The 27,476-nt window shown below is 40.2% G+C and overlaps 1 protein-coding gene across 3 annotated transcripts in view; it reads right to left on the reverse strand.

Annotated features, from left to right (window-relative positions):
- Positions 1-423: 423 nt before the first annotated feature.
- flt1 (fms related receptor tyrosine kinase 1) overlaps positions 424-27,476 on the reverse strand; it is a 27,275-nt gene continuing 222 nt past the window's right edge. Inside the window, exons 1-30 of one of the 3 annotated variants that reach the window (XM_026938068.3) lie at positions 27,391-27,476; positions 24,513-24,609; positions 23,963-24,174; positions 22,810-22,934; positions 20,545-20,707; positions 20,320-20,456; positions 19,981-20,152; positions 19,769-19,886; positions 19,495-19,664; positions 19,227-19,374; positions 15,170-15,290; positions 13,721-13,829; positions 12,673-12,984; positions 11,228-11,374; positions 10,723-10,854; positions 10,081-10,184; positions 9,295-9,430; positions 9,089-9,193; positions 8,859-8,972; positions 8,423-8,511; positions 7,330-7,453; positions 7,130-7,227; positions 6,142-6,264; positions 5,904-6,015; positions 5,614-5,713; positions 4,868-4,973; positions 4,690-4,784; positions 3,997-4,063; positions 3,789-3,880; positions 424-2,860 (exon numbers count right to left, since the gene is read on the reverse strand). The exon at positions 27,391-27,476 is cut by the window's right edge and continues 222 nt beyond it. In XM_026938068.3, coding sequence (XP_026793869.1) covers positions 2,698-2,860; positions 3,789-3,880; positions 3,997-4,063; positions 4,690-4,784; positions 4,868-4,973; positions 5,614-5,713; positions 5,904-6,015; positions 6,142-6,264; positions 7,130-7,227; positions 7,330-7,453; positions 8,423-8,511; positions 8,859-8,972; positions 9,089-9,193; positions 9,295-9,430; positions 10,081-10,184; positions 10,723-10,854; positions 11,228-11,374; positions 12,673-12,984; positions 13,721-13,829; positions 15,170-15,290; positions 19,227-19,374; positions 19,495-19,664; positions 19,769-19,886; positions 19,981-20,152; positions 20,320-20,456; positions 20,545-20,707; positions 22,810-22,934; positions 23,963-24,174; positions 24,513-24,609; positions 27,391-27,448 — 3,849 coding nt within the window. In that variant the 5' untranslated portion in view covers positions 27,449-27,476 and the 3' untranslated portion in view covers positions 424-2,697. Of the gene's footprint in view, positions 2,861-3,788; positions 3,881-3,996; positions 4,064-4,689; positions 4,785-4,867; positions 4,974-5,613; positions 5,714-5,903; positions 6,016-6,141; positions 6,265-7,129; positions 7,228-7,329; positions 7,454-8,422; positions 8,512-8,858; positions 8,973-9,088; positions 9,194-9,294; positions 9,431-10,080; positions 10,185-10,722; positions 10,855-11,227; positions 11,375-12,672; positions 12,985-13,720; positions 13,830-15,169; positions 15,291-16,261; positions 17,846-19,226; positions 19,375-19,494; positions 19,665-19,768; positions 19,887-19,980; positions 20,153-20,319; positions 20,457-20,544; positions 20,708-22,809; positions 22,935-23,962; positions 24,175-24,512; positions 24,610-27,390 lie in introns of those variants that run through there. The other 2 variants (XM_034298110.2, XM_026938071.3) reach the window with 2 other exon arrangements.

The raw sequence follows: 27,476 nt of genomic DNA on the forward strand, positions 1-27,476 counted from the left end.
GATTTAATAGCAGGTGTTTCATCTTGTAGCAGTCCATTATGTTTGCAATACAGAGATGCAATGCAATTCCATCTCTCTAACGGAGTTAAACCATCAGTACATTACACCATGTCTTCAACACTATAGAAATCTACTTTTCACACTTAATGCTTAAAAATTATACAATGCTGATACAAATATACATTGCAACAATAAATGCGTTATTTTCTAGGAGCCTACACCTGGAGTGTGTTTGTAAAAATCAGTGGTATATAATCGATAAAAGATGGATAGTGTCTTGTATAAGTATTCACTCCCCTTGGACTTTTCACATTTTGTAGTGTTATAACTTGGAACTGAAACTGACTTCGTTATAATTACTTTTGTGATCATATAAACCCAATGACTGCTACTCATGGTGCTAGCATCATGCTGAGTGTTACCCCTTTTTTTTTTTTTTTTTTGCTTTGTTTTTGCTCCTTTGTCTTCATGAAAGTTTGTTTAGGTTTGTTCTCTAACTAACTCTGGGGCCTTCACGAAGCAGGTGTATTTATATTGCGAGCACTTGGCACTTTAATTGCACAGAGGTCGACTTCTGTTTAACTTCTGGTCACACTTCTGACTGATTGCACCCGAACTAAATACTTATTCAATCACAACTTTTATGTTTCCTATTTGATGTAATAGGACGGGTTTGGAAAAGTTGAAATGGGGTGAATACTCATGTAAGGCACTGGACATTGACGAGTGTCTTAAAAAAAGCCATCTACATAAATACTTGCTGCACTAATTGCATGGCTAAGGTAATTAGTGTAAATAAATAAACCTGTCGTAGACGTCCAGCATTAGTTTAGGCAACACAGATTTGTGACAATTGTGATGCTCTACAGTTCAATGTGATGCATCTTCCCTACAAAATCTGTAGTCAGTGCACTTTATTACAGTAGATAAATGCTTTTAGCTGCTCAGTGAATAGAAAAATTAATCACAAATAATGACCAAGAGCTTCCTTTAAAGGAGTAGTTTGTAATTTTCAGAGCCCTCTGCTGCCTGTTAGGTGAATTTCTCTTCCCCTTGACTTCCTCTTGACTTCTCATTTCTTTAATCACACTTCCTTGTTTCTTTTCCTGGCTTCATTTCCTGAAATCATAGCATATCCCACTACTTATGTACATGAGGACAAATGAATCAGTGGCTTACTAACAGAGACGCCTTTACTCAAAGAAGCATCAGTTTAAAGCTTGATGAACTGCTGCACAGCTGCATTGCCTGTCACTGGGCATAACATCTGTATTTGGTTACAAGTTGAAGTACATAGGTACGAGGAGACCAAAAAGCATCGATTAGGAGCATTGAGAAGCATGAAACTTATGGCTATTGAGTTGCTTTTAAAGGAAAAGATGCAGTGCTAAGCAGTTCAGTTCCCGCTCAGGGTGGAGCTTAGTTCTGGTCCGGAAAAATGTAAACAGAAGCTTGATAAATAACTAAATAACGAGATCTGAAGCATGCTGATATCGAGTATCATTCTTCTGTCTAGTATCATCTTTAAAGCTCTGTGAATATTAAAGTTATCACTTTAAAGGTGCAGTTTGTAATTTTGTTTTTAAAGACTCTTTCATAAAATATTAGGAAATAATGAAAAGTGAGATGAGGAATAAAACGAATATTGATGTTAAAAGGAAAAAAAAAATTATAAAGCACAAAATGTTGAATTTGTAATGGTTTTGAAAAGAAAAATGGTTTATTAAAAATAAACCCTCTGTTTTTGTTTTTTAAATTACTGCTTCTTTGATTGGTTAACACAAGAAACCAGCGAATGATGTAACTACGTCCGCTTAGAGGAGAATAAGGGCATGTGAGCCACTCTGTCCTATAAAACATTAACTAAACACGTTTCTCTGAGCGAAAACTCGCCTGTGTCCAAAAATGGTGTTTTATTTTGTGTATGGATTTACACGTGTAGGAGAAGTGGGGAAAGGTGCATGCGGACGTCCCAGTTTGTCACGTGACCTTTCTGCGCCGTGGACAGCGTCGGAGATGCTAACAATATTTTACTTTTTTGTTGTTGTTTTGTTTCAAAAGTTTACCAAATATTTGTATTTTGAAACGTCACCAAATATTCAGTTTGGAAATTATATTAATTTCATTTCACTTAGTTACCGAACTAACGTTAACCAACTAGTGTGACGTATTACGTACTTTAAGTAATATGTATTTTAAATAATTGAAATCTGGGAGAGTTTTGAGATAAAACTAGCATTAAAATACTTGGATTTAAGTGCGCTTGATAATTAGCATTGTTAGTTTTCTGTCCAACGTTTCTGGAAACTTCTAACAATTCATAATTATCCATTTGTTAAAAAAGGTTCTATTTATTCTTTCTTACAGAAGAGCTATTTCATAGGCCTGCTTAAATAAAAATTCTAATTATCTAGTTAGGTTTAACAATAATAATAATATTAATAATAATAAATACAGATTTTGGCTAAATGCAGATGTTACGATAATCCTTAAATTGTTTAAAGCTTTTTTTTTTTTTAATAATGCAAAAGCATTAAATAATGAAGTATTATGAAAAATGTTTTTTTTTCTGAATGTTCAATTCAGAATGTTTCATTTTCTATTAAATTTTCTATTCTATTTTCTATTTAAAAACAGTTATAAAACCGTGTCTATAAACTCAGGAATTGAATGACCAGTCATATTTAGGAGTGTGTGTTAAAGAGAAGGGTAGAGCAGAGCAGTGTTGTAGTCAGGAGGAGGTGCACCACATGGGACGGCCGTGTCGTCGTTCTCCCCCCGGCCACAGGGGACGCCACTCACACAGGGGAGTGCCGAAGTGGGTAACATTTTCTCCTGGTGCTCTCTTTTCAAGAAGAACCTGCAACAAGCAGTGAAGTCATTATCATGGATGCTCCAAACTATCCTGTAAGTCTGTAGTCCTTTCATCCTAAACTGAGCAGATAGCAAGTAAACAAATTCTTTGTGTTAAATTTACTTGTAAAATGCTGCCCAAAAAGAACACCTGTTAATTCTGTAATGTTTTACATTAAGGTTCGCTTCACTACCATTATTTACTGAATTAGTTAACATTAACAAACGTTAAAGCAATAATGCAAGTTAACACATTTATTAATTGATGTTTGTTTAAATTTTAACAAATCACACTTGCATTGCCTAATGTTTATTCCACCCAGGACCAAAAGCACACTAAATTCCACATAAATTATCACAAATAAATTACATGTTCCTAAATGTTCTCTAGTCTCAGTTCTGAATTTTGCCAGCTAACAACAACAGATGTGTTCATTATGTGTTTAATTTTACTCATTGGTTAATGCAAGTGTATTATTTGTCTTATTTAGTAGCTTATTATTATTATTATTATTATTATAGCATTTATTAATGCTGAACTTCATGGTTTGTTCATGTGTTAAACAATGTCAGTTAAGGGAACCTCAGTGTAAAGCATTACCATTGATTCATTAATAAAAAGTCATGATAATTTATTATATGTAATGTTAAAACATAATATTGACACATGCCTAATCCTGACAGACCCAATAGCCTGTACGTTGAAAAAAATAAGTTTAAAATGACATAAAATAGGAGTCAGGTCAATTTAACATGTCTTAAGGGTTAGAAATCACAAGTCAAAGGCCTACATTACTGTACTGAATTGGATGCAGCACAAATTTAGACTACTGATCGATTATATTAAAGCCAATAATAGACTCATTATACATATAAATGCATATCCAGAAGCACAAAAACATCAGACTGAGAGTCATCCAGACCACCACGCTCACCTGGTTATCTTTTTGGTCTTGAACTTGTCGGTCCATTTCAGCTGGATGAACTCTTCAGACGGGAGAACCATGCCACTGTCAGACTGGGAATCCTGCAAACAAAATGAACCCACTTTATCACTTAGCAAAAACTTGAATTCGGGAACGAACAGAAGCCATAAATTCCCATCATTCTAAGGAATGAAAGCGCATAGTTTGAGAAGCATACTTCTGGGACTTCTCTGTTGAGGTCCTCTTCAAACGTGGCAATAGTATCGATTCTGGTGTTGATGTATCTGGAAAAGACGAGAAACAGTTATTTGATGTAGAAAATTATTATCTGATGCTGATAATGATCTGACTGTGTATGTGTATGTACGTCTATCACAATGTGTGTTATTTGCTATCCTGTTCCCATTTGAAGTGATTAATAACCTGTGTTCTTCACAGCTACCTTTTACACTATTAATGTTAATTATATCACAGGGCTGTTGAATTCTCGAATCTGATTGATCACAAGGTGTTGATTAAGTTTCTATAACTGCAGCTCTGACTTTCCATAATGATTAAACATTACTATAAACGGTTAAAGAGTATTTAATAAATAAATAATTATAAGCATTGGCAAATTGCTGTGGTGTAAGAGGAACAAAAACTCTTCAGGACATGGTGTTATAGGAAAATGATCAACTTCACCATGGTAACAGCAACTGTGCTTCATGTCAGGCTTCAATAACCAATAACAGCACACCCAAAGTGTTTTATTCCCTGCTTAATATGATGACTGCAAGGTATTCTTCTGCAGCTTTTGAGCCTGTATCATGGGTTGTGTGAGTGCTTTATGATTAAAGCTTGTAATACTGCTGTCTCTCTGTTTTTTGCACTGAAGTCAACTGGTGGAAACTCCTGGATGCACATTTACCTCGGGCTTCCTTGGTGCGTGTCTCTGTAGTCCAGATGCTCTGCACCACTCTCTCCTGACAAAAACGTGTTCAAGGGGATGTAATGCTTCCCATCCTTAAAGCCAGGAATGGTTCATTAATGCAGCTCAGAATGATGAGGAGTTTTTATTAATAGCTGTACGAGTTCAGATTGAATACCTGTTGCACGCGGGCCTGGAGAAGGTCTCCTAGCGTTCCCACCAGCTCAGTGAAGGTGGGTCTGTCTGACGGGTTTCTCTCCCAGCACAGCAGCATGGTGTTGTAGCTGCAAAAGAGCCTTCGTGTTATCGTTCTAATCACAACCAAAAAGCAAACAGTTGCTCTCATGCCTTTGTGATAGGGCTGTGACGGATAAGGAAGTAGATTAATCAATAATGTTATTGTTATTCTCTACAGGAATAGATGTTGATATCACACCAAAAATGAACTGATTCCTTTTTCCCTTTGCAGTATGTTATAGTCTGGAACAGGGTTTACAAAGAAAATACACAAAGCACAAAGAAATCTGATAAGTGTGTTTGTTTATATCAAAAACTGTAATTCAAATCTGATTGGTCGGCTCTGACATTAGTTCAGACTCAGATCACGAGTTTATATTAATGAGCTTATTCTAATGCTTGTTTCTATGGTAACAGCATTCACAGGGACTTGTATAGTGGACAACCTACATAGTCTATGTCTAATAATAAACAGATATGATATGGTGAAGTTTGCTGTAAGGACATGTTTATTTAACAGTCCGCAATTTTTTCAGGACATGCTGTTATAGGAAAATAATCCACTCTGGGCTGGTAACAGTAACTCTCCTTCATCACACCACACCCTGTAATGTGTCTCATAATATTCCTAACACACTTTCATCCCTAGTTAGTGATGGGGTGCGTTTTCAAAATCTGTCTACTCACATTTCAGGGGTGCTGTATTCTGGGGCACGCATTCGAGTTCCCTGTTTCAGTCTGTGGCAAAACTCCTCGTCAATGTTGAGTCCTGGATACGGTGACGCCCCTAAACACCACAAACACAAAATATAGACTATAACAAAGCGTGAATGTGAATCGTTCAGATTTGTCCTCGTGTAGACAATCTACTGCTAATCTTTATATCTTCTGACACAGATATTGTGATGTTATAATGAAACAATTATATTGTATGCCTATTGAAAATGTTTTCTGCTGTAATTAAGACTCAACGGTACCAAGTGAGAAGATTTCCCAGAGCAGAACACCATAAGACCAGACATCACTCTGAGTGGTGAAGACCTTGTCGAAGATGGATTCCGGAGACATCCATTTCAGCGGTAAGCGAGCCTATACAGAAAAGTACAAAACATGAACAGCATGGATCTTTCTATTTAACGTTACTCTATGTATTAGCCCCATGTTCTGGTCTGTAGACAGTAAACATGAGGTAAATGCAGGTCTGGATGCACTCACGTCTCCCTTGCGCACGTAATCAGGATCTTTGTAAAGATCTCGGGCCAGCCCAAAATCACAGATTTTCACCACATTGTTTTCAGATAGCAGGATGTTTCGGGCAGCGAGGTCTCGGTGTATACACTGGCAGACACACACAATTTAAAGCATATTTAGGGCCGAATCCATACATTTCATTCGGTACATCTGGTCAACTGTGAAAGCTTTTGTCTTTTGAGTATTGATCTCTGGTCCACCTAAAAAGTGTATTTCAAATGAAATCGGGTGGAATGACATGTGTGTGTGAAAGCGATTTGCCCCTGTGGCTGGGCATTAACTAATGTTATCCGGGGTGAGTTGGTCACCATCCCTCAAGATAGAAGGAAGACACTTCTGTGTCCTGGAATGGAATGAACTTCACCTGGCTCTTCAAACAGCTGAGACATTGTCTGTCTTCAAATGAAGACTAAAGATCTACATCTTCACCAAATACTTAAATAAGCACTACAAAAAAAGGGGAAACAACCCTTGTACTATTTTTGTTGCTCTCTAACAGGTTTTTAGCAGGAGGGTTCTCTTAAACACTGTCCTATTCATACTACCATGAGGATCTTTTCAATGGAGACTACAAGCACTTCTGTAAAGCTCTCCCGATATGGTCATCTGCCAAATTCTGTAACTGTAAATGGCAATGAAAATGTCACGTTACTTCATGTTTCGAGTTCCATCGTGTATGGAAAGCGATGTTGCGTCTTGTAGCTATATGGTGCGGAAAGACGGCAAGTGACTGCAACATATTAACAATAACACTTAAGGGATGTGCCTGTTACCTTTCATGTTGGGAAAAAAAAATGTTGCAAAAAATTGTGACCAGTGTTTGGTTAGGAATTTGTCTGCATGGAAGCAAACCAACGATGATAATGATAATGATGCACCAGAATCAGTCAAGTGTGAAAATGCCTGTATGGGTACAAATATTTAATATAAACACACACGGACACTCTCGTACCTTGCGTGAGGCGAGGAACTCCATGCCTCTGGCCACCTGGAAGCTGTATGAGATCAGGTCCTCTAGGTGTAGAGGAGTGTTCGAGCACGAGACAGAACCTGAGAAGCGAATTGGAAATGAAACAGTACAGACTCCTACTCTGATGGATTAACGCAGGCAGTTTTTCATAAAACGAATAAACGTCTAAGGAAGATCCTCACCATTGTCTTCCTCATTTTCCTGCCTTCTCTCACCCTCTAACTCAGAGCTGACTTTCTGACTGTTTTGGTTCTCCACACAGCTCTTCCACTTGTCCTGCTGTCCCCTTTCCTCTTCTCCTTCCACCTGAGATGGACCACCAGAACATCAGTGAGAAAAAGAGCACAATATGGTGCTTGATTGGAACTGTTCATTTATTATTATTATTATTATTATTATTATTATTATTATTATTGTTTAGTTTAAATGAGTAAATCCACTTGAACAGCTGTTTGTATTTATATAGATTAGTGATAACACAGTGCTAAACATACATTTTCTAGTATTCTTAGTATTTCTGTATAAAACTGATTTGGTGAGCATTATGTTTCTAAGCTCCACAGCTTTGGACAAATCACATCCGTGATCAGAGGAGGGCACTGTACCTGGAAAATGTTCCACAGAACCTGCATGCTAATCTACCAAGGTAGCTGACCTAGCTAACATTAGTAGTGATTGTTATGGAAATTTTATTTATTATATATTTATATACAAGTGATTGATTTAACAGATTTGGCTACTATTAAATATTAATTAAATTAAATTAAATTACTGGGGAAATGACAAACAATACTCTGGCATTTCTAATGAGAGTAAAAGTATAGAGAGGCCACTTTTGAAGTTTCCTGGGCATTCAACAATTCATATTTCAACCTTAAAAGTACATGTACAGGGATGTTTTAAGTAAATTATATTAATATCCTCTTTATGGGGAGTAGAGAGAGGCCTCTTTCGGGGGGGCATTGTCAGTAAAGGAGATAAAACCAGACCAGAAGTGAAAAACTGTCACCCTGGAAACAGTGTTTGTGGTAAACAGAAAGCGAGGCTTTTCAGAAGGAAACGAGAACAGGACGTTGAAAAAAAAAACAACCTTAAAATACACTCGTACACAGTTGAGCTATATCAGGCTGCCTGTAAAGACACAACAATGCATAGAACAGCAAAATACAGCAGGGTGACCTAGACAAACTTGAGCAAGAACAAAGAGAAACGTTTGAATAGGAGACGGTGTATGTGATGAAGGTAAAGTTTGGCATGCATGTATATAAGACCAACCCTGTTCAGCATGAAAACGTCCCTCTTGCTCCTTAGGTATGAGGACAGGTTGCCATACTTGCAGTATTCCACTATGACCATAAGAGGCCCTGAGAATGATGAACAATATTTTAGTTTGCTGAAAATGTTTCAACTTGTTAGTGTCATTGTTTGACAGTTACTAATGTTAACTAATGTTAAGTAATACAATAATAACTTCTAATGTTAGATGCTTAGATTTGTTAGTGTTGCTATTTGAATTAATTACAGTACATTTATTTAAAAAAAATGAATGAATACTTGTATTAGTTTTTTCTAAGAGACGAAACCAAAAATGTCTTAGTAGTGGACGTAACTTTGGAGCACAGTTATATGACTATTGAGAACTTGTTCAATGTTTGAACAAGTTTTTTTTCAGCACATTTGTGCATATAACACTTGTGAAAGAGGCACACACCTCCTGGTCTGGTGCAGGCACCAAGGAGATTAACTACGTTGAGGTGATGTCCGATATGGTTGAGGATTTTTAGCTCGGTCATTAGCGCCTTGTGCTCGCTTGGTGTGGCTCCCTCTGTTGGAGCAGCGAAGAATCTCATGACTCATGACTCATTCATTAAGACTTCAGTAATGAACTCTCATATAAAGATAGCACGTGAAATGAATGTATTACAATTTCTCTGTGTATACCTTTGAGCATTTTGACAGCTACTGTGGCGCAGCCGGCTGAGTTGCCGATGCCAAAGGCAGATGCCTGCATCACTTTGCCAAATGCCCCTCGGCCTAGTGGCTTTTCTGTTGAGAGAGAAAATGTATATCAACATAATGCACATCTCACACATACACACATACACACACACACACACACACACACACACACACACACAAATACATACCCAGCTGAAGACGCTCCTGTGGGAACTCCCACTTTTCGGCGTCATACTGTAGCCTATTGCACTGTTCATCTAGAGGCCCCTCCCCCTGGTGCAGGATGATTGGCAGGTATTCTGTCTTACCATTTGTTGAGTTTGGCTGAGACACAACATTTGTAAATAAGCATAAATGAAAAGGCATGTCTGAACAACTACTCTAGCTACCCATTTGTATGTATTAATAAAAGTATTTCAGAATGAACAAGCTAAACTAAGCGGCTTTTCACCAGACAGTAGGGTATGGTATGGCTACATTTCAATATTTTTGATGTTTTCGTTGCAAACTACTCATGTTGAATTGATTAGTCAAACACAATTAGACAAACGTTTTGCATTTTGAATACACACTAGCCAGCTAGAATTGCTGGAATTTCATTTGTACCCGATATCGTTCCCTATTAAATTGTTTGCTCGGCTGTAAATGTGCAAGTCTTCATTTTATGGGTGAGTGAGATCTGGAGTCCGGTATATGAAATGACAGTACAAAATGGCTGAGAAATGATATATTTCTCATCCGTTGCTCAGCATTCACTGGATTCCAGTGGATTCCAATTCCAAAAAGGATTTCAATGGTCAGGCAGGTGATGCTGTGGAAAAATAAAAAACTGAAACTGTTTCCATAAAACACTTTGGGTTTGCTGGTAATGCTGGTGGAAAAGCAATATTAGTGTGACTGTTTTGTGTCTATTGTGCGTTTTACACGCAGTAAATTTCTGGCTCTCGGCTTTAGGAGGTCTGATTGCCTCTCACCTGTCTGAGCTTGCGAATGAGAAGCGTTAGGAGCAGCCAGAAGAGAGTGGCCACCACACAGGTGCAGGCTAGCGTGGGGATCTCCAGAGAGAAAGACTCAGAATCTACAAGACACAAAGAATATCTTCAGCTAAAAACACTGATAACATCATGTTTGACTTGATTGAGATCTTTTCCATCTACTTGTGTATGATCCAACCTACTCCATTCTGTCATTTCTTAATGCTGCCCAAAGAGGGCAGTCATATTTCATTAGTGCTTTCTGTCCAGAGTGTCACTAGCGGTCAAACATTGACCTGCCTCACCCATTCATCATTTCACATTTTGTTTTTTGAAGATGTACAAATAGCTAAACAGTTTATGGGTTGCAAACCAGACGCTTTCCGTAGGAAATCAAAAAGGGAGACAGCTTCCTTCCTGACCTATCAGAACACAACAACAAAAGCTTGTCCTCTCCTCAGCAGGCTCAGAGGCATCTGTTCAGTGTGTGAGACAGCCAGAGACAGAGAGTGACAGAAACTAAGCGTAATTAATCTTACTCATTCACCTCATTGGATGGGGTAGGTGAGCACTTTTACAGTAAACAGAAGAGGCGTTTACAGGAAACAGTGGATAATAACAGTACAATCTCTGCCCTCTTACTTTCGACTGAAATGTAAGCCGAGCTCTCCACAGATCCTCTCTCGTTGGTGGCCTCACATGTATACAAGCCCTCATCCTCAACAGTGATGCGGTCAATGTGGAGAGTGCCATCTTCTGGCGCCAGCATGATGCCTGGGACACAAAATCCATCAATCTATCAGTCAAAGGCAGTTGACTTGGTTTAATGTGAAAGTATGAGTCTGGAATCAAATGACAGGTTTTTGGAAATGTCTAGTGACTGCGAAATGGATGGATTTATGGTATAAGCCATTTTGCTACTCATGAACATCCTGGATGTCTTGAAAACTTTACATTTACTCATTTGAGTTACGCTTTTATCCAAAGCAATTGACGCAGGATACGAGGAAGCAGCTGAGCTTAAGGGTCTTGCTCATTGGCCCAAAAGTGACAGCTTTTTTTTTGTTTTTTTTACTGCGATTTGAACTCACAACCTTCCGGTCAGTAGCTCAATGAGCCACTGAGACTTCCTGGATTTCTTTCTCACCAGACACCTGCTTGAGCTTCCTCCGGTCCTTGTACCATGTGATGAGAGGTCGTGGCACTCCAGTGGCAGGGCACTGAAGAGTCACAGAGTTGCTGATGTTCACACTGCAATCGCTAAGGTTCCTCAGCAGCACTGGAGCCTCCAGAACTACAGGGGGATATAAAAAATCAGTTATTTTAAGCTATGTCATATTCTGTCTACCAGCATATCCACAAATTCAATTTAAATATCACTGATATCTCTAGAGAGGAGGCGGTGATGTCAGACGTTAGCATATTTCTGTCACTTGGCATATAAGTAGCTGTACTGGACCACATTAACAAAGCACTGAGTGATTTACAGATCAGTGAACAAAAAGTGAGCTCTATTTCTTTCATTACAAATTGTGATCTGGAAAGTTTGACTCTCCGCCAATGGAGCTGTGCCATTTGCTGACAACTTTCTGGTTATTTCAGCAACACATTTTGACCTGACTCGACTAATGTGTGACTTCCCTGACAGCTGGCTGCGTGCCCGTGTGTCATTTGTTTTCAGGCAAATTGTAAGAAGCGCGATGCGGTTATGTTTCATCATAATTGTATTTTTAAGAATAGCAAATTTTTATATCATGATGCAATGGGCTACTTGTGTCCCATTTCCCACACATCTAGCGTAAGTTTCATTTTTGCAGCTATATGACACTTCCTCATTTTTGCAGAAGCCTCTCTGAGGAAGTCTTTGCGTTAAATAGTGCCAAATATGACTAGGATAGGGGAATAAAGAAAGGGTCACCTCATGACAAGCTGATTGTTGTTCCGAATGTTTTCCTCTCTGAGACAATTGATTATTGTGTCTTTCCTTGGTCTTTGACAGTTGCTGATTGGCTGATTGTTCTCGGCCCCCGTGAAGCACTCTGTAGATGAGGCACTATGGGAAGTAGCATTGTGTGCTCTTCCTTCTGTCCAGCTCGCATTCCCACGTGAAAGAGGTGCTGCTTCGAAACAGCCTTGGATTGAACGACTGCAGGAAGCTTAAGCAACTCAGTTCCCAAGGACCCTCTGTCTTTCTCTTTCTTTTTTCCCTCTCTTTCCTTTTCTGTCTCCCCCTGCCCACCCATTTACTCAGTCTATAGCACTTATGTGTGCATGTCTGTCAGCACATCCTTACATGACTCATACAGGAGTATCTGTTTGTTTAGAGAACAATTTGAAAAGGCTTCTAAATAGCTGAGTGTTTCCGTGCTTTCTCAGTTTTTTCAAGGGCATCTGGTGGACAACGCATACAAAAATACACCTAGACACGGCACACAGGGAACATCTTTGAGTGAACTGAAGCTACCAAAGCAGTCACTTTAATGTTAGATTGTCAGGAGTAGATCTACTCATTAAAAAGCTGCACTTAAGATTTGGTAAACCGGATACACCATGTGACATGGTTCTTGAGTACAGAGATAGCAAGACACACACCTGCAACTGTCACGAGTGCATCCTGATGTGAGTGCTGCCCCGTGACCAGGTGTGTGGCAGAGCAGCGGTACGTCCCAGAGTCTTGCGCTGTCAGGTTCGTCAACGTCAAGCGCAGAGTGAGCGAGTATTCTCCCTCAGTCAGCTCTCCAACCAGAGGTGGACCGTCCACCATGCCTGCTGAGCTACCTGTCACTCTGTGCCATGACATGTTGGAATACAGGTGCTTATTGGCTACACAGGACAGGTGATAGTCTCTGCCCTCTCTTGGCCCCTCCTCTGAGTCCCCAGAGACACTGAAGCCTCCCTGAACATCTGTGATTGGTGAGATTGGTGAGAAAAGAAGGTGTTTTAGAGTGTGGTTATAAAGACTGCTGGCAGTAACCCGGACTGTTAACTGGGACAAATAAAATGAAGAACAACTTCAAGAAAAGCACTTTGTGAGTGTTGATCGAACTGATCTTTTTTCAGAACCTTTGATGACAATGTTGAATAGCCATTGTCGGTAAAAGTAGTGAGAGAGCCCCTCGTGAAAAGAGCTTTTATTTACTTTAGCTATTTGAAATTTCCCGTGGAAACTGCTCGAGGTTTTCCTGATGGAAGATAATGTTTATCTTTCCCAAACACCACCAGAACTCTCCAAATAAAGCACGTAAAGGCGGCATTTGGGAAGCAAGCTGATAAGGAGCACAGGTTCCTGTTCACCTCCCTAATCACCCTGTAGACATGGCAAAAACCCACATGTCCACTACAGCCACTGTGGCCGAATTTAGCGTGATGTGGAATCAAGAAAAATCAGGCAGAGGAATCTTAAAAAGAGACAGAATATTAGACAGGGTGTAGAGAGAGAGAGAGATGCAGGAAGATGGAAAGCGGAAAATGACCTAACAGCTTTGACTTCCAGCCCTGATCTACAGCATGTGACGTCCTCTGCAATATTTAAAGTTATCAGTGGTAATATATCCTGCCTGCGTTGTAATGACATTTCAGGAGATCTGTGGTAAAAGTAGCTGCAAGTGTTTTGTTCAATTGTTTGAGAAACTAAAAATACCTGTAACATAGAAGCGGATGTCCAGTTCATCTGTGCCCATTGAGTTGGAAGCCACACAGCGATAGATGCCAGATATTAATGACTTGCCAACTGTTAAAATACCTATGGTCTGAGAGCCAACACAAACACACACACACACACACACACACACACAGCCTAAATTAGTTGACACTTACAAATTGCAGTTATATGTGGGTCTTGACTTAAGAGCGTATGCAAAGTGGATGACTTTTATCTTTTTACAGGAACAAAGGCTTCTTAGATTCCACAGCTTTTAGCAATAAAATATTTAGCACTTGTGTTTTAATTTTTAGAAATAATGTTTGCATTGAGTGGTGTTAATTATTCTATACATTTGTCCTATACATATATAAAATTGTTTAATTATCTGATATGTTGAGTGATAAGTAGGGAACAAAACAAAATGGAATGTGTTGATACAGGGGAAATATGGGGTGGTGTGATGAGCCACGATGCTTAGCAAAGTTGATTATTTTTCAATAACAGCATGTCCTGAAGTGTTTAATTCCTCTTATATCATAGCTGTTGATGGCACGTCCTGCTTTTTATCCATCATAGTTACACTGATTGTTTTATGGAACATTCACCAAGCATGAGTTCACATTTTAGCAACTATAAATAGTCGTTTTCTCTTTTTTGAAGTTAATGAGACAAAAAAATACAGCTTGTCATGTTATCAAGAAACCAGAATGTGTAAACTCCTGTGTTGGAGCCTTTCCTGTGTTAGGACAAATTTACTATAACAAAGCGCTGACACTGGAGACTCCCACCATAAATGTTTAATAAACATCTCCTTACAGAAAATTTCACCACATCAATGATTATACATTTCTTTGTTCAATAACAGCATGTTTTTAATCCATTTTCTATTATTATTATGAATGAGCTGTTACTATAGAAATGATAATACATTAGAACGAGCACATAAATATAAACCTGTGATTTGCAGCTGCACTACTGTCAGAGCTGCTGTTATAGAAAATCAGTCAACACCATCCGACCAATCAGTATCCAGAAGTGTTGTTCTGCAGAACCTTTAATTCTGACTGTTTTTGTTTTTCAGTATTACTGTATGTGATTTGAAACATTAATAGGTCGCTTGATCAGTAAAGTGTTCTACTGCCCCCCCATGGTGAACTGCCCCTGCAACTGAAATGCCCCAGTACTTAAAACAGGACAGGGCTGATTCACATAGGCGGAAAGTGACTCATGAAATTTTATACAGAGGTAGAGTAGTACATTAAGTGTTAATGTTACTGTTTGTACCTTGACCATGACGTAGTCTTGGGTGGTCGTATGGAACAGTTAATAAACAACAAATGCTCCACCGTTTCCTGACTTCTACAGAAACAGACACTTTAGCTGGCTTCCTAAATGTCTCCATCATTCCTCTCCCCTTCTGAATGTCTACCCATTAGTTGTTCTCACCTTATTCTTCCCTTGCAACACTTCCTGTGTGTGTGTGATGCTCAGGACGGGATTGTAGGTGGACGTGACTGCTGTCCTCTCTCTCACTGCAGTCCACGAGGAGGAAACCAGCTCCTCGCATCTTAGAGCCAAAAGACAGAAAAGAGACAAGAGGAAGAGAGAGGGACAGGACTTAGTTTAGCTGGAGAGTGATGTCACGCCACACAGGTGTGAGACACAGCTGCAGCAGCGGGAAGAGGGAACTCCGGAAATATCTAATCGTCACCATCATCTGTCCCCTGGGAATTGCAATTCTTCGTTAACAGCATTATTCTTACCTTATATACCTTTTTTTAACAAATTGGAATGCAGTTTGTGCATATCAGGATTGGGGGTGGTGGTGATTATGCTTGTGTGTTTTACGGTCAGGACATAGTGTTTTTTTTTGTCCTGAAGTGTCCTTGTTCTGTAATTAGCAGTGTCCAGTGCTTGGACATAGTGTTTTCTGATATCTCCGGTGTGTAAACTTCCTCTAACTAAATCATCCCCATCCGTAGCTTCACATTCTCAAAACTCGGTTCTTATCCAGTGCCAAGTCTATTATATCTCTGTGTTGTGAGGTGCCGTGTGATATGCTGGGTATCCATGTGTGTAACTGTATCACCCCCAACACACACACTTCGCTCTGTCCTGCCCTGGCTCAGACTCCTCTCTCTCTGATTGCTCTTCCTCTTGGCAGAGATAGTGAGTGCCCATCTCCTGTGCTCCCGTGTCCCACCCTGATCGTGACACCAGCATTCCCCACACACTCACCCAAACACACACACACCCCACACACTGTTCTCTCCCACGCCTCCCAGGAAAGACATGCACTCACGCACTAAAACCATATGGACTAACACACATTTTTCCCCTTTAATCATTCTTTAAAGATAAACTCATCCACAATTCACACACCCACACACACACATACACACACACACGTCCACGTTCTCTGTGTGCCTGAGTACAGTTTTAAGAGCATGCTGAATTTAAGCTACCCTGCATGCCTAACCTCATAAAAAGCTTTAGAAACAATAGAAATCCAAATATGTCAATGTTTTTTTTTAAATGAGCATGAGTTTATTTCCAAGAAGGTCAGTAATTAGGTTAAACCTTCTATCAGTGAGAATTTGCAAAATTAAAAAAAGACCATATTGTACACATAAATTTGATTTTTAATATAAAACCACATACATTTGATAATAACACAGAATTTAGACAATACTTGAAATTTTATCAGCTGTCTTACACACCAGGCAATTATTTGCATTTATCATAAGTACGTTAGTGGTATAAAATTATTAAATATTAGGTTCATATATTACTCATAGAAAATCTGTATAAAAAGGATAAATCACATTGGGATAGACCCGTAACGTGAGAAACCTTAGACTTGCACCCGAACACGCAAACACACATTCACCTCATACACACACACACACACACACACACACACACATATATATATGTGCATACATAGACATACACACTCAAAAAGAAAATGTTCTTTCAACACAAATCATGGCCAAGTGTAATATTCAGCATTGCCATGATCAGGAAATCTTTGACATAGAAATCTAGTGACACAGGTTGATATGGGATGATAACAGTCATTTATTTCTGACCCATGAAGCCCTACACAGCAGGCGCTCTGGGCCAGCTCTAGAGATTGTTCTGGACGTAATGTGATATTCCGAACAGTGAGCGCACATGTCCACCTCTCTCCGATTGCTCACACTGACGTATTGATCCAGAATACATGATCTGAACTCACAGCTTTTTTGTGGATGTTAGAACTACAACAGACAGGCTGGGGCTTGGAGACAGGCATGGTTCATACATCCATTATAGTACCACTCCAGGACATGAAAAAAAGCAAAAAGCAGCTCCAGAAAGGGGGGGCAGTGTGTGGATGGAAATTGCACTTCTTCTGGCTCAAAAACGTCTGAGAGAGATTTAAGACCGATTTCAAAAAAGAAAAAGATTTTCACCATATGGAGGTGTAGAGAATAAATTAGAAAGCACTTCCATTGTATGCATATGCAGACCCCTTCCTCCTGACTGCATCTCGTCCTTATGGTGTCGGTGTTTCCCAGCATGCACCAGTGCAGCTCTGTCTCTGAAGCAGCTGCCGTGGAAGCTGTCCAGACTCTCACAGGAGGGTGCCATGGACCTGCAGGGCGGTGGTGGTGTCATTGGCGGTGGTGGGGTTCAGAGATAGTTTTGGTGACTGGCTTGTTGATTGAACACTACATGGAGTGTTGGGTAGAGGGGGGTAGGTTAGGATGCGGGTAGGAAGGTGGTTGGAGATGCTGGTCGAGTTGGAGGGGGGTTGGTGGAGGCTGTGGGATGAGGGGCTCTCAAGAATAGATCAAGCCCTTGAGGAAGCGGACTGTGCCACGTTTGAAGACGCAGGGACAATCACGCTGCTGGGAAGCCGCCTCGCGTCGGGGAGGAAGCCAAACAACGAGAGGAAAAGCGCTCTGATTTTCGCACAGGAAGTCCGTCTGCGCCTCCTGCCCGGCTGAGATAAGAGTGCTGCCGTTCCCATGGCCGAGGCTTGAGCCTTTCCAGCGCTAGGAGGCCAGCCCGGCCCACAGCGCCACTCTCCCTGCGCCTCCTCTGCCTCAGCGTCAGGCCAGCCGCGCTGGGCTGCTACAAAGAATAAGGGCCTCGGTCAGGATCCTGCCAGTGATCAGCTCTCAATAACACTTTCAATAACACCACTTGAAATCAATGACATCTTTTTTTTTTTTTTTTGCACAACAAACAATTTCTTATTAAATAAATAATTAGTGAATGTATTTTTACATGGTCATCTTAGTAATTAAAAAAAATATATAACATTTGGACAATTTACTCTTTTTAAGGGACCTCTTACAATTGCAAAAAGAGTGAATTTATAAATCTGTGTACTCTATGGCCCTAGTTTAGGCTACAGTCAATTTTTTTCTCATTTCATTGACATTTTTCTTTTACACCACTTTCAGGATGTGCAATTCAACAGCATGGCCAAAATATGAGGCAAGACAAATGTCCAGCGTCACCTCTCTATGAAACTGCAATGGCATGTAATATTTGAAAAAAGAGTTAAGAAATAAAAGCTAAATTTAAATTCACATTGATTAGCGCATATCATACTGGCATTGGTTTGGGTGTGGGAATAAGCGTTCAGTAATTTGTACCCAATAACAGATGAACAGATAATAGCTTGACTCCTCAGCCTTTGTCTTTGTGTATATGTGTGTATAGAGAAGCCGTAATGGGAGTTTCTTTTCTTGTGAATAGTGCTGGCTTGGCTTTTCTCATGAGAATGCGGAATAGTTTGTGTATGACACATTAGGAAGGCCATGACAGGATGCGCCCAACCAATCAGAATAATAAACAGGCTGCATTCTGCAGGGGAAGTTCATTAAATCATGGCGTTTGATTTAGAAACCAGCTAATCATTGCTGTAAGCAGGGAACTCGTCTCTTTTGAAGTTTTTTTTTTCTGCGCTTTCAACTCTAGGTTACACTGAGTTCTATGACTGTACCAGGCACACATTCATGCAAATACACACACACACAATCACTTGTTCACACAAAAATGAATAGACACACACATGAAAGAGCTCCTTAACCATCTGTTCTAGAGGCTAAAAGGAAACTCTGTCTGAACTCATGCTGAAACAGACAAAACATGTCTCCATTCACAAACAAACAGACACATACATGAGACACTGTTCCTATAGGCACAGGCAAAAACAAACTAATTGTACACACTATGACCATGTACAGTGTGAAAATTAGCTACAAAAATGGCAATTAAACAATCTTTAAAAGGATATCTAAGTTGGTTTGGCGTTAGGAATTTGAACCATGCCAAAATAAAGTGACTTGACTGCTTCTTTGTGTGTCTAAGAAAGTAGGATATAGAATCCATTCAACAAAAATACAACTTCAGCTAAATTCGTGGTGGCCTAATGCCCAAGTGCAGTGTGTGCACCATTTCTTGTTGCATTAGGTGTATGTGTTCAGGACAGTGTGGCACTTACAGGCCTTTAGAAGGGCAGCGATGCCAGAGCCATTGGATTTGAGGCAGTGGGACGCCGTGAGCAGTGCAGCGGAAGACTTGCCTGCTGGACCGTGGCATGGTTGCTGTGTCCTGCACTGCTACAGCTTTCTCCGCAATCTGAGGCTTAACTGTGAGTGGGAAAAGAAGGACATAGACCTTCAGTTCACAACCCAGCGCACAACTTATGGATGCCAACAAGAGCCCCATTAAATAACAGAGAAAATTCTGGTCATTGGAGTCAAGCTTACACTTCACCACAAGTGAGAGCGTGAGGTTCTGATGAAGACCAAACTGTTGGATTCGAGTGAGAATGGTATAGACCCCTGCATCCTCCTCTGCAACATCTCGAATCACAAGAGAATAACCATCTACATGGTAACGTGAACACTGCTCAGCTGCCACCATCCCATCTTTCAGCCTAGACATCGATCAGACAAAAAGAAACTTATAAAATTGAAAGCACACCCATATATGTATTTACATTTATGGAGTATGTGGTATTTCTATTTTTCGCTGACTTACCAGATGACTTCAGGTTCAGGAAAAGCCCGTAATTTGGGGGACAGGCGAAAGGATTTCTGCCCTGCATGTGCCTGTACCCGTGGACCATTTCTATGCTTTAACTTGATGAAGGGCTGATCTGAGGAGCAAAAGACACATGTATATTAGAGACACATATAAAGAGTTGACTTATTCAAACTTATTGCTCTTGTAATGGGATGTTTAAACGTTACCATAAACTATAACTGAGGTGTTGACTTCCCGCTTTGCTGGTCCACTTGTCACATGGCACGTGTAGATTCCTTTATCAGCCTTGTGCAGTTTCTGGATGGTGAGAATGCTGTAGAACACCACATTGGTCCTGCTCTGTGTTATACGTCGACTGATTGAGACCATACTATTGGCCTACAGACAGAAACAATGCAGAAAAAAAAATGCATGAAGTTCTATACATTTTTTCTGGTGTTTAAGATTAGATAAGATGCTGATACTATGCAAAAATGGATTATGTTATGTCAAATCAGAACATTATGTTATGCTCTGATATTCTGCTGGATGTGAGTTTGACTAACCTTTCCAGGGTAACTCCAATTGATGTTCACTCTCGAGTTCCACTCAGCTGTAACGGTGCAGTTTAAGGCCAGCCTCTCTCCTTGCAGAGCCTGTACCAAGCCAGTGCTGTTCAGATATACCTTTTGGATCTTATTCACTGGAGAGAGTGAAACAAAAGTGAAAATTCAGTTCATTTACAAGATCAATATCAGCCTCTGAGTTATCTGTCAACACTGTTATCGTACCTGGTCTGTAAGTCAAGAATTTGTTGGTGTATTTTGTCCCATTGACGATGGTTTCGCAGGTAAAAAGGCCAATGTAGAAGTACGTGGGGCTTCGGATAACAAAGCCCTTTCTGTTATTCCAAATGATGTTCCTCTGATCGGTGCCAAGACTTCGGTCAGGAAACTGTAATGATTGGAACATGAATCATTCAGCTTAACAGGAACCCTTGCAGCTATTAATATGCCTAAAAGATAAAGTAAAAATTAACTACAGTTAAACAACCTACTTGGGATATCTAGCCAATAGTACTATATTTTAATGTCTGCTGCGTTAAAATAAGACAGATTTGGTAACAAGGTAGTGTCTGCCAGAAATTCTTGGAGAGCTGTATTATGATTTTGTTTTCTTCCAAATCCAGGGGAGGAAATGTTTACTGGAGGAGCTGTGACAGCTTGGAAGTGCCCTGCCCTTTCTCATGGGATCAGGTGGACACCTCCTTCCCAGTGTGAACAGGTCAACACCATGGATGTGTTAGCTAAGCCCTTTTCAATGTGTTCCCATACAGGACTTACATAGCCATTGCTTCCTGTTTTAAGTTCTTACAATCTACACGCATAGTATGAGATGCCCCCTCCACCCTTCTTCCAGAATCCCTCATACAGAGCCTGAGAGTGTTGATGTGGAAACGTGACTCCAGTCCATCGCCTCACATCCTGTTACTACAGGATATAGACACTGTGGCTGGGGCCCTCAGGTCAATCTCTGGAAGGGCCCCCTTGGCCACTTTCACAGCTTCTGTGAGAGTTTGGCCCCTGGAGTATTGTTCCCCGTGCAAGAGGTGCGAGATTAAAGATATTCATCTGCAAAAAAACCCTTCCGGAAAAAAACACTCTAGTAGTGTGTTACAGTCCAAGTTTGAGTGGGAGATTGAGATAGTCTTGTATTTTTAGACTGATTACCTTTGTGCATAGGGTCAAGCAGTACATAAACACAGCAAGCTGAAATTAAATGGGAAGCTTTTTTCAGGCCAAGAGGAGGAGTGGGATGTCATATCGATGGCAGATCCCAAAACAGCTCCCATCCTGAAAGCGGAGCCAAAGGGAGCGCAAAGGGAACTGGTCATTTTGCTCCTTTCCGCTCCCGTCCACTCTGAGACTCATCCTGACGTTTTTTTTTTTTTTTAAACTCTCAGAGGCACCAATAGCAATAAATGGCAAGAACAGCTCTTCCCTAAGAGAGCCACTGCACAACTTGTACAATAGATTAAGTCATATTCATTATTCCAATTCATGTCTAATAATCGGCTGAGTTGATGCAACCAGCTGTAGGAGACATTAGCCTTTCCCCAGGTACAAGAGCATTAAGGTTGAGGCACTTAGACCCCCACGTCCTGTCTACATCTCCTGGGCTTTACATGGTGCCAGCAAGACGGAGGAAGCCGGGGGCGCCACTCTCTCTGCCTGCTGGCGTAAGACAGGTATCTTTGTCACACGGAGGCCAGTGAAGGACTCTTCTCTATACACAAACACACACCCAGTTACATGCATCCTCCCTCACGCAAACAGATCCATGCTCCTTCCCTGGATCAGGGCCAATGGGAAGACTGGAACGGGGCAATGGCTAATTCATGAATGGAGTTGTACCTGACTTGCTGAGTCTCACCATATAGCAAAGGATGGGAGATGATTACGGGAGAAAAAGGTTGGATGTGGTGGACAGAGATCGTAGGGTTGGGAGAGTGACTGTTATGATGAACATGGGTAGAGAGGGTGATGAAATGTGAGGGAAGAGAGAGGGAGATAAGGTTGTTGTGAGAGGAAGATTGAGAAAGTGATGATGCCAGTGGTTACTGGGTGGAGATTAATGGGAGAAATACTGTTCTCAAACACGTTTAATACAGTTTGCACAATCTTTCCACAATCACTATTCACTGCAATAAATGAGTAGACATTACTGGACATCTGAGCATACTGAATAATGAAATAATGGGAAAATGTTTTGTAATATTGTGGTTTTAAGGGCTATGAGTGGACAAAACAGCTAAATATAGGAAAAGAGGAAGATACTGGGTGGAGAGCATGATGATAATGGGATCAGAAGATCTTCCTGACCATAATTATGTTGATGATGATGATGACATATGGATGGTGGTTGAGAAAATGTATCACATGTACAGTACAAGGGTGGATTTGCAAAACATATCTTGGCCATATCTTGGTGACTTTGGATGGCTTCTAGGGAGTGACTTTGGAAGACTTCTAGGAATTCATAGCAAAAGTACTCACTTTGACCAATGAGACTTTGGTGTCAGGGTTAGTGACCCTACAGGGGAACACTAAGTCTTGTCCTTCCTTCATGTAGACCACGTCTGGGATCTCTTTCTGCACCTTTACAAATGGCTGCTGGCTATCTGAAACCCAAACACTGGGGTCAGGAAAAAACATATGCACATTCCTTTGAGCACTCAAACTTGGTTACCAAATACCACACACACAATATGATTGCAGATAACAATTTGGAGTCAGTAAGAAATATTGTTTGCTAGCTATCAAAAGTCTTATGTGTTGTTTGTAGGCTTGGTTGCACTTTCTTTTGCAGCTAGAATCATCTTGTGGTATTGAAAGAGCTTGGGTGTTGCTCACTCCATTGTTTGTTACTCCAGGATTATTAAAGGAAAGATAAAAAAAATCTCTGAACATTTTAACAAAAGTACCCCAAGGACTACTGGATGCAGGGGCTTCCTTGATGTGCTTTGATTCCATATAAAAGAGGGAGGGAGAGGCTTAATGGACATGGTCACAAGAGCAATTGATGGCCCTCTGAGGCCTTGTTAGGTGACCGGGGGCTTATTTTACTGACTCAAGGTCCTTGTTTCTGGGACTTGTTTTTGCTGCTTCATTATGGATGATTTTGCCTTCGTCCAAATCTCTACTGCCACTGGATGCTCCCTTAGTTTAGTACCCATCTCTTTCACCTTCATTTATAAACAGTCAGTCATAAACACTTAGCCCTCCTCTGCCAAGGGAGACATCCTATTCCCCCATCCCTGTCCCTCTCCAGCCCCCCATGAGCAGCACAGGATGCGGACAGAGAGGCTGAGCGAGGGAGATAAGACCTGCTGCCTTGGGAAAGGCTGCCCAGGAGCTGTGCCTTTTGACAGCTGGGGCTATTTCTGTCCTCCCCTAAGGTAGCACTTAAATGAAAGTTACAGGTTATATATAGACAAGAAATGGGGAGACAGTGAGAAACCATGCCAGACCCATTTACTTAGTCGGATGTGCTGTTCTGGGAGAAAATTCTGTTTAGATATTATTGGCTTCCTTTTGCATCCTGTTTATCCTTAACAAATAGAAGTTATTGGTGAGTACACTAGGTCTTGGAGCAAGACACTGAGGATCTCACTACCTTTGACCGTAAATGGCACATGAAGCCTCTTACCTGTGATGAAGACGTAGACAGAGGTGTGTTTGCGCTGCTTGTGGGAATAGCGGCAGCGGTAGGAGCCTGTATGCTGGGCTAAGGCAGGGCTGAGGATAAGGCGGCTGCAGTACTGGTTTGCCCGCTTGCCACAGCGAGTCTCTTCTACACGGGCACTTGGGTGGCTCTTGCTCATACCCGAGGGGAACACCCACTCCAGCTCCCATCGCCCTCTGTAAAATTGGTGGTTTATGTTACCCTATAATGTGCTAGTTGATTTTTGTCACAGTCCTGGATGAAGATGGTGTGCCAATGCAACCTTTCGACAACTCTTTATCTCACAATCATCTTATCTTGGACTGTGATTTAATCTTGGTTTCTGGAGTCAGATTTATCAGTGTGTGCAGTATGGCTTCATTTGTCCCTCTACTATTTTTTGCAACACATTCTTTCCTATGCTAAATGAATTAATGCATAGTCTACTGAGTCAACAACCTCTCAATAGTCCAGATATACAAAGTCTGTCTGTCTCTAGACCTAATGAGTTTCTGAAATACTCTGGGATTGTCACCTGCAGTTCAGCTGGAGCATCTGGTTCTTTTCTAGGACGATCTGTCGTTCAGTTACATTCAGCACTGGAGAGCTGAACCTTCCTTTATTGTCTGCATCTTTCAGATGGAAGAGAAAAATATATCGTTGAGCTGTTGTGCTGGGTAGCAGACAAAACACTCATAACCTCCATACTTGTTTGAAACTCATCAGTATATTCACAGAAATGTATCCTTTATACCAATTTATTACCATATAATTAATAGACAGCCACTGACAACATGGGGAAGTCAATGTCATTTGAAAAAGAATAGTTTGTGATTACATGCTGAAAATCATTTCATCAAAATACTCAGAATTACACTTGAATTCCACTTTCATGTTTTTATATTGGACTAGCCAACCATTTCTAAGTGAATACCCCCACTGTCCCTGAGTCTTTAGGGATAAACCAGGAAGAGGAAGTGAAGTATGATTTCATAACCCTGGGAAAAATTTGAGTAATATAATATTTGCTTTCAAAACCTCTGTGGTAATAAAGGGATTGTGTTTTAATCATTTAATTCATTTCAAAGTAATCCCTGATTATTTCTATGCATGTGTATGCAATATTTTTAGATATTGCTGCTAGATTTATACACCCAAAAAACTAAAGTGTCCTGAAGCTGAAAACACAAGTCAACATTTAGATAAATGATGATGATTATACGTGGCCCATATGGTTGGTTCAAATGTATCAATCTTTTCTTACTGAAACGTACACTGTAGAGGAGGATTTGGGTTCAGAAACACAATGTGTTCCCAAACACGGTCTCAATACATCCTGGTCTGGAGTTTGCTGGTGGCTTTCGCCATTGTCTATGCCAAATTCACAGCTTCATTTCCTTGCCAGCATTTTCACATGGCGCCTATATACTAAGCTGCTGTTTCAATTTAAAGGAGGAAGCTGAGTCAATTAGTTCCACACAACATGAAACCAAGGCAATATAATGGCTGGATGCCCAGGTCTCAATCAGCATATTCCACACACTCCAAAGCGAGCCTTTGTTACTAATTAGACTGTAAAGGTCATAGCAGTGCTAACATAACATTTTACACTGGTTCACTATTAAATCAGTATAAGGACCACAGGATGGGAGGGAAACAAGTATAAGCCTGTATCTTCTCTGTCAAGCAGAGACGATTTCCCTGCACCAACACACCTGAGTCAAACCACCAAGTAATGACCAGATTTAATAAATGTGCAAGCAGGAAATTCAGTTAAAGGTTCCCTTCAGAACCAGAGCTGGTCTCCCCTATTGTTCCATGTTATAATGACCTGCAAAAAAAACAGCAGCTGTGTGGACAATTTTGTTGTAGTTTTGTACTGGACGGGGTTTTTTCCACAGAGTTTAACTGTGACAAACATGAGCAAATGACCTTAAAGACTGTCATCAAGTCCACGCTGATGTTTTAAAATGTGTTAAAAACGCTGCTTATCTTATGATAAAAAAGGGGAAATAATTTTTAGACTATTACACACATTATGTTCATTAATAAAATTCATCAGATTAAATGTAAAATTAAAAAAGTAACTTTTTGAAAGCATTTTTAGTGCCATTTTAATCAACATTTACGACGAACTGAAACTGACCACCTGAAGTAATGAACCTCTGTAAAATTAGTGTATTATGTATAATATGCGTATATAGTATTTTTTTTTTTTTTGCAACTTACTTTTAAGGTGTAAAGTTTATTACACCAATCTTAAGCCATACACACCTTTATTCATGACCTGAAGTCATTTTAAGGGGAAAAAAAGGCAGTTCACAGCAGCTTGATGAATGCTTTTGTTAATCAGTGTCTCGTAGATAAGAAATTTATTTGTCCTAAAGTGCAACTAGAATTGATGGAAGAATTGAGGTATGATAAATATATTATTTCTCATGTATTTTCACTTGTATTTGCAAATTTGAAGTTTGTAGAAGGAAAAAAAAGCGTTTTAAGCTTGCTGGCTGGAAGGCAGGTTTTAAAACAGCCGTGTAAAAAGCGGAGGAGTGACGCAGGGTTTCGCCCTCCACATTTCCTTCCCTCGGGGGTCTGTTTTAGTCATAAGCGCTGATTAGCTGCGGGGCCTGCGCGCGCACTTCCAAAGTTTCCTTGCGGTGGTCGTGACCCCGCAGTCATTTGTATTAGAAAGTCATCAGGCTCAGGAAATAAACGCCCTCTGCGACTGAACCCGGGCCAACCAATGGAGCACAGACACTTTCCGTTATGAAATCTTTAAACATTTTAGATCTATACAAATTCTCTGGGTTCACCTTCATAATAATAATAATAATACTAATAATAATAATAATAATAATAACTCCCAGTTTTTCTTTAACCCTTATCGCAATGGTATAGAGTCTGAATTCTGTAACCTATGTATAGTTACTTTTGCTGTGTACTCTTTAATTAGAAAAGGAAAAAAAAAAAAATTAAATGTCTGTTAAACCTAATAAACCTGTTGTATAGGCTATAAAATGCAAACAAATTCTATATATATATGTATGTATGTATGTATGTATGTATGTGTGTGTGTGTGTGTGTGTGTGTGTGTGTGTGAGAGAGAGAGAGAGATTATTTAATAGAACGTGTGTTTGTGTGTCACAATAATAGTTGTTTTGCATACAAGCTAATAATTATATAAAAGGATAATCTGACCTCCGTGTATACTGACAGTAGATGCAGGTGTTGGTTTTATGCTCCACTGAGCAGTTAAGCATTGCTAACTCACTAACAAGCTGGTTTTCCTGGGAAATGGAAGTTCTATATGCTTTCCCAGTGTATATACTGGACGATATTTGCATGCATTAATTATTATTATTATTATTATTATTATTATTATTATTATTCTTTCTTTGTGGGTAAACACCTACCTTTGGTCGCCACTCGGCTCGTCAGTCCACACAGCATCACTAAAACGATCTCCAACATCTTCTTGGTGGCAAAAGTTCCTGTTCTC

Source organism: Pangasianodon hypophthalmus, chromosome 22 (assembly GCF_027358585.1).
Source record: "Pangasianodon hypophthalmus isolate fPanHyp1 chromosome 22, fPanHyp1.pri, whole genome shotgun sequence".
In the NCBI taxonomy this organism is placed as follows: Eukaryota; Metazoa; Chordata; class Actinopteri; order Siluriformes; family Pangasiidae; genus Pangasianodon; species Pangasianodon hypophthalmus.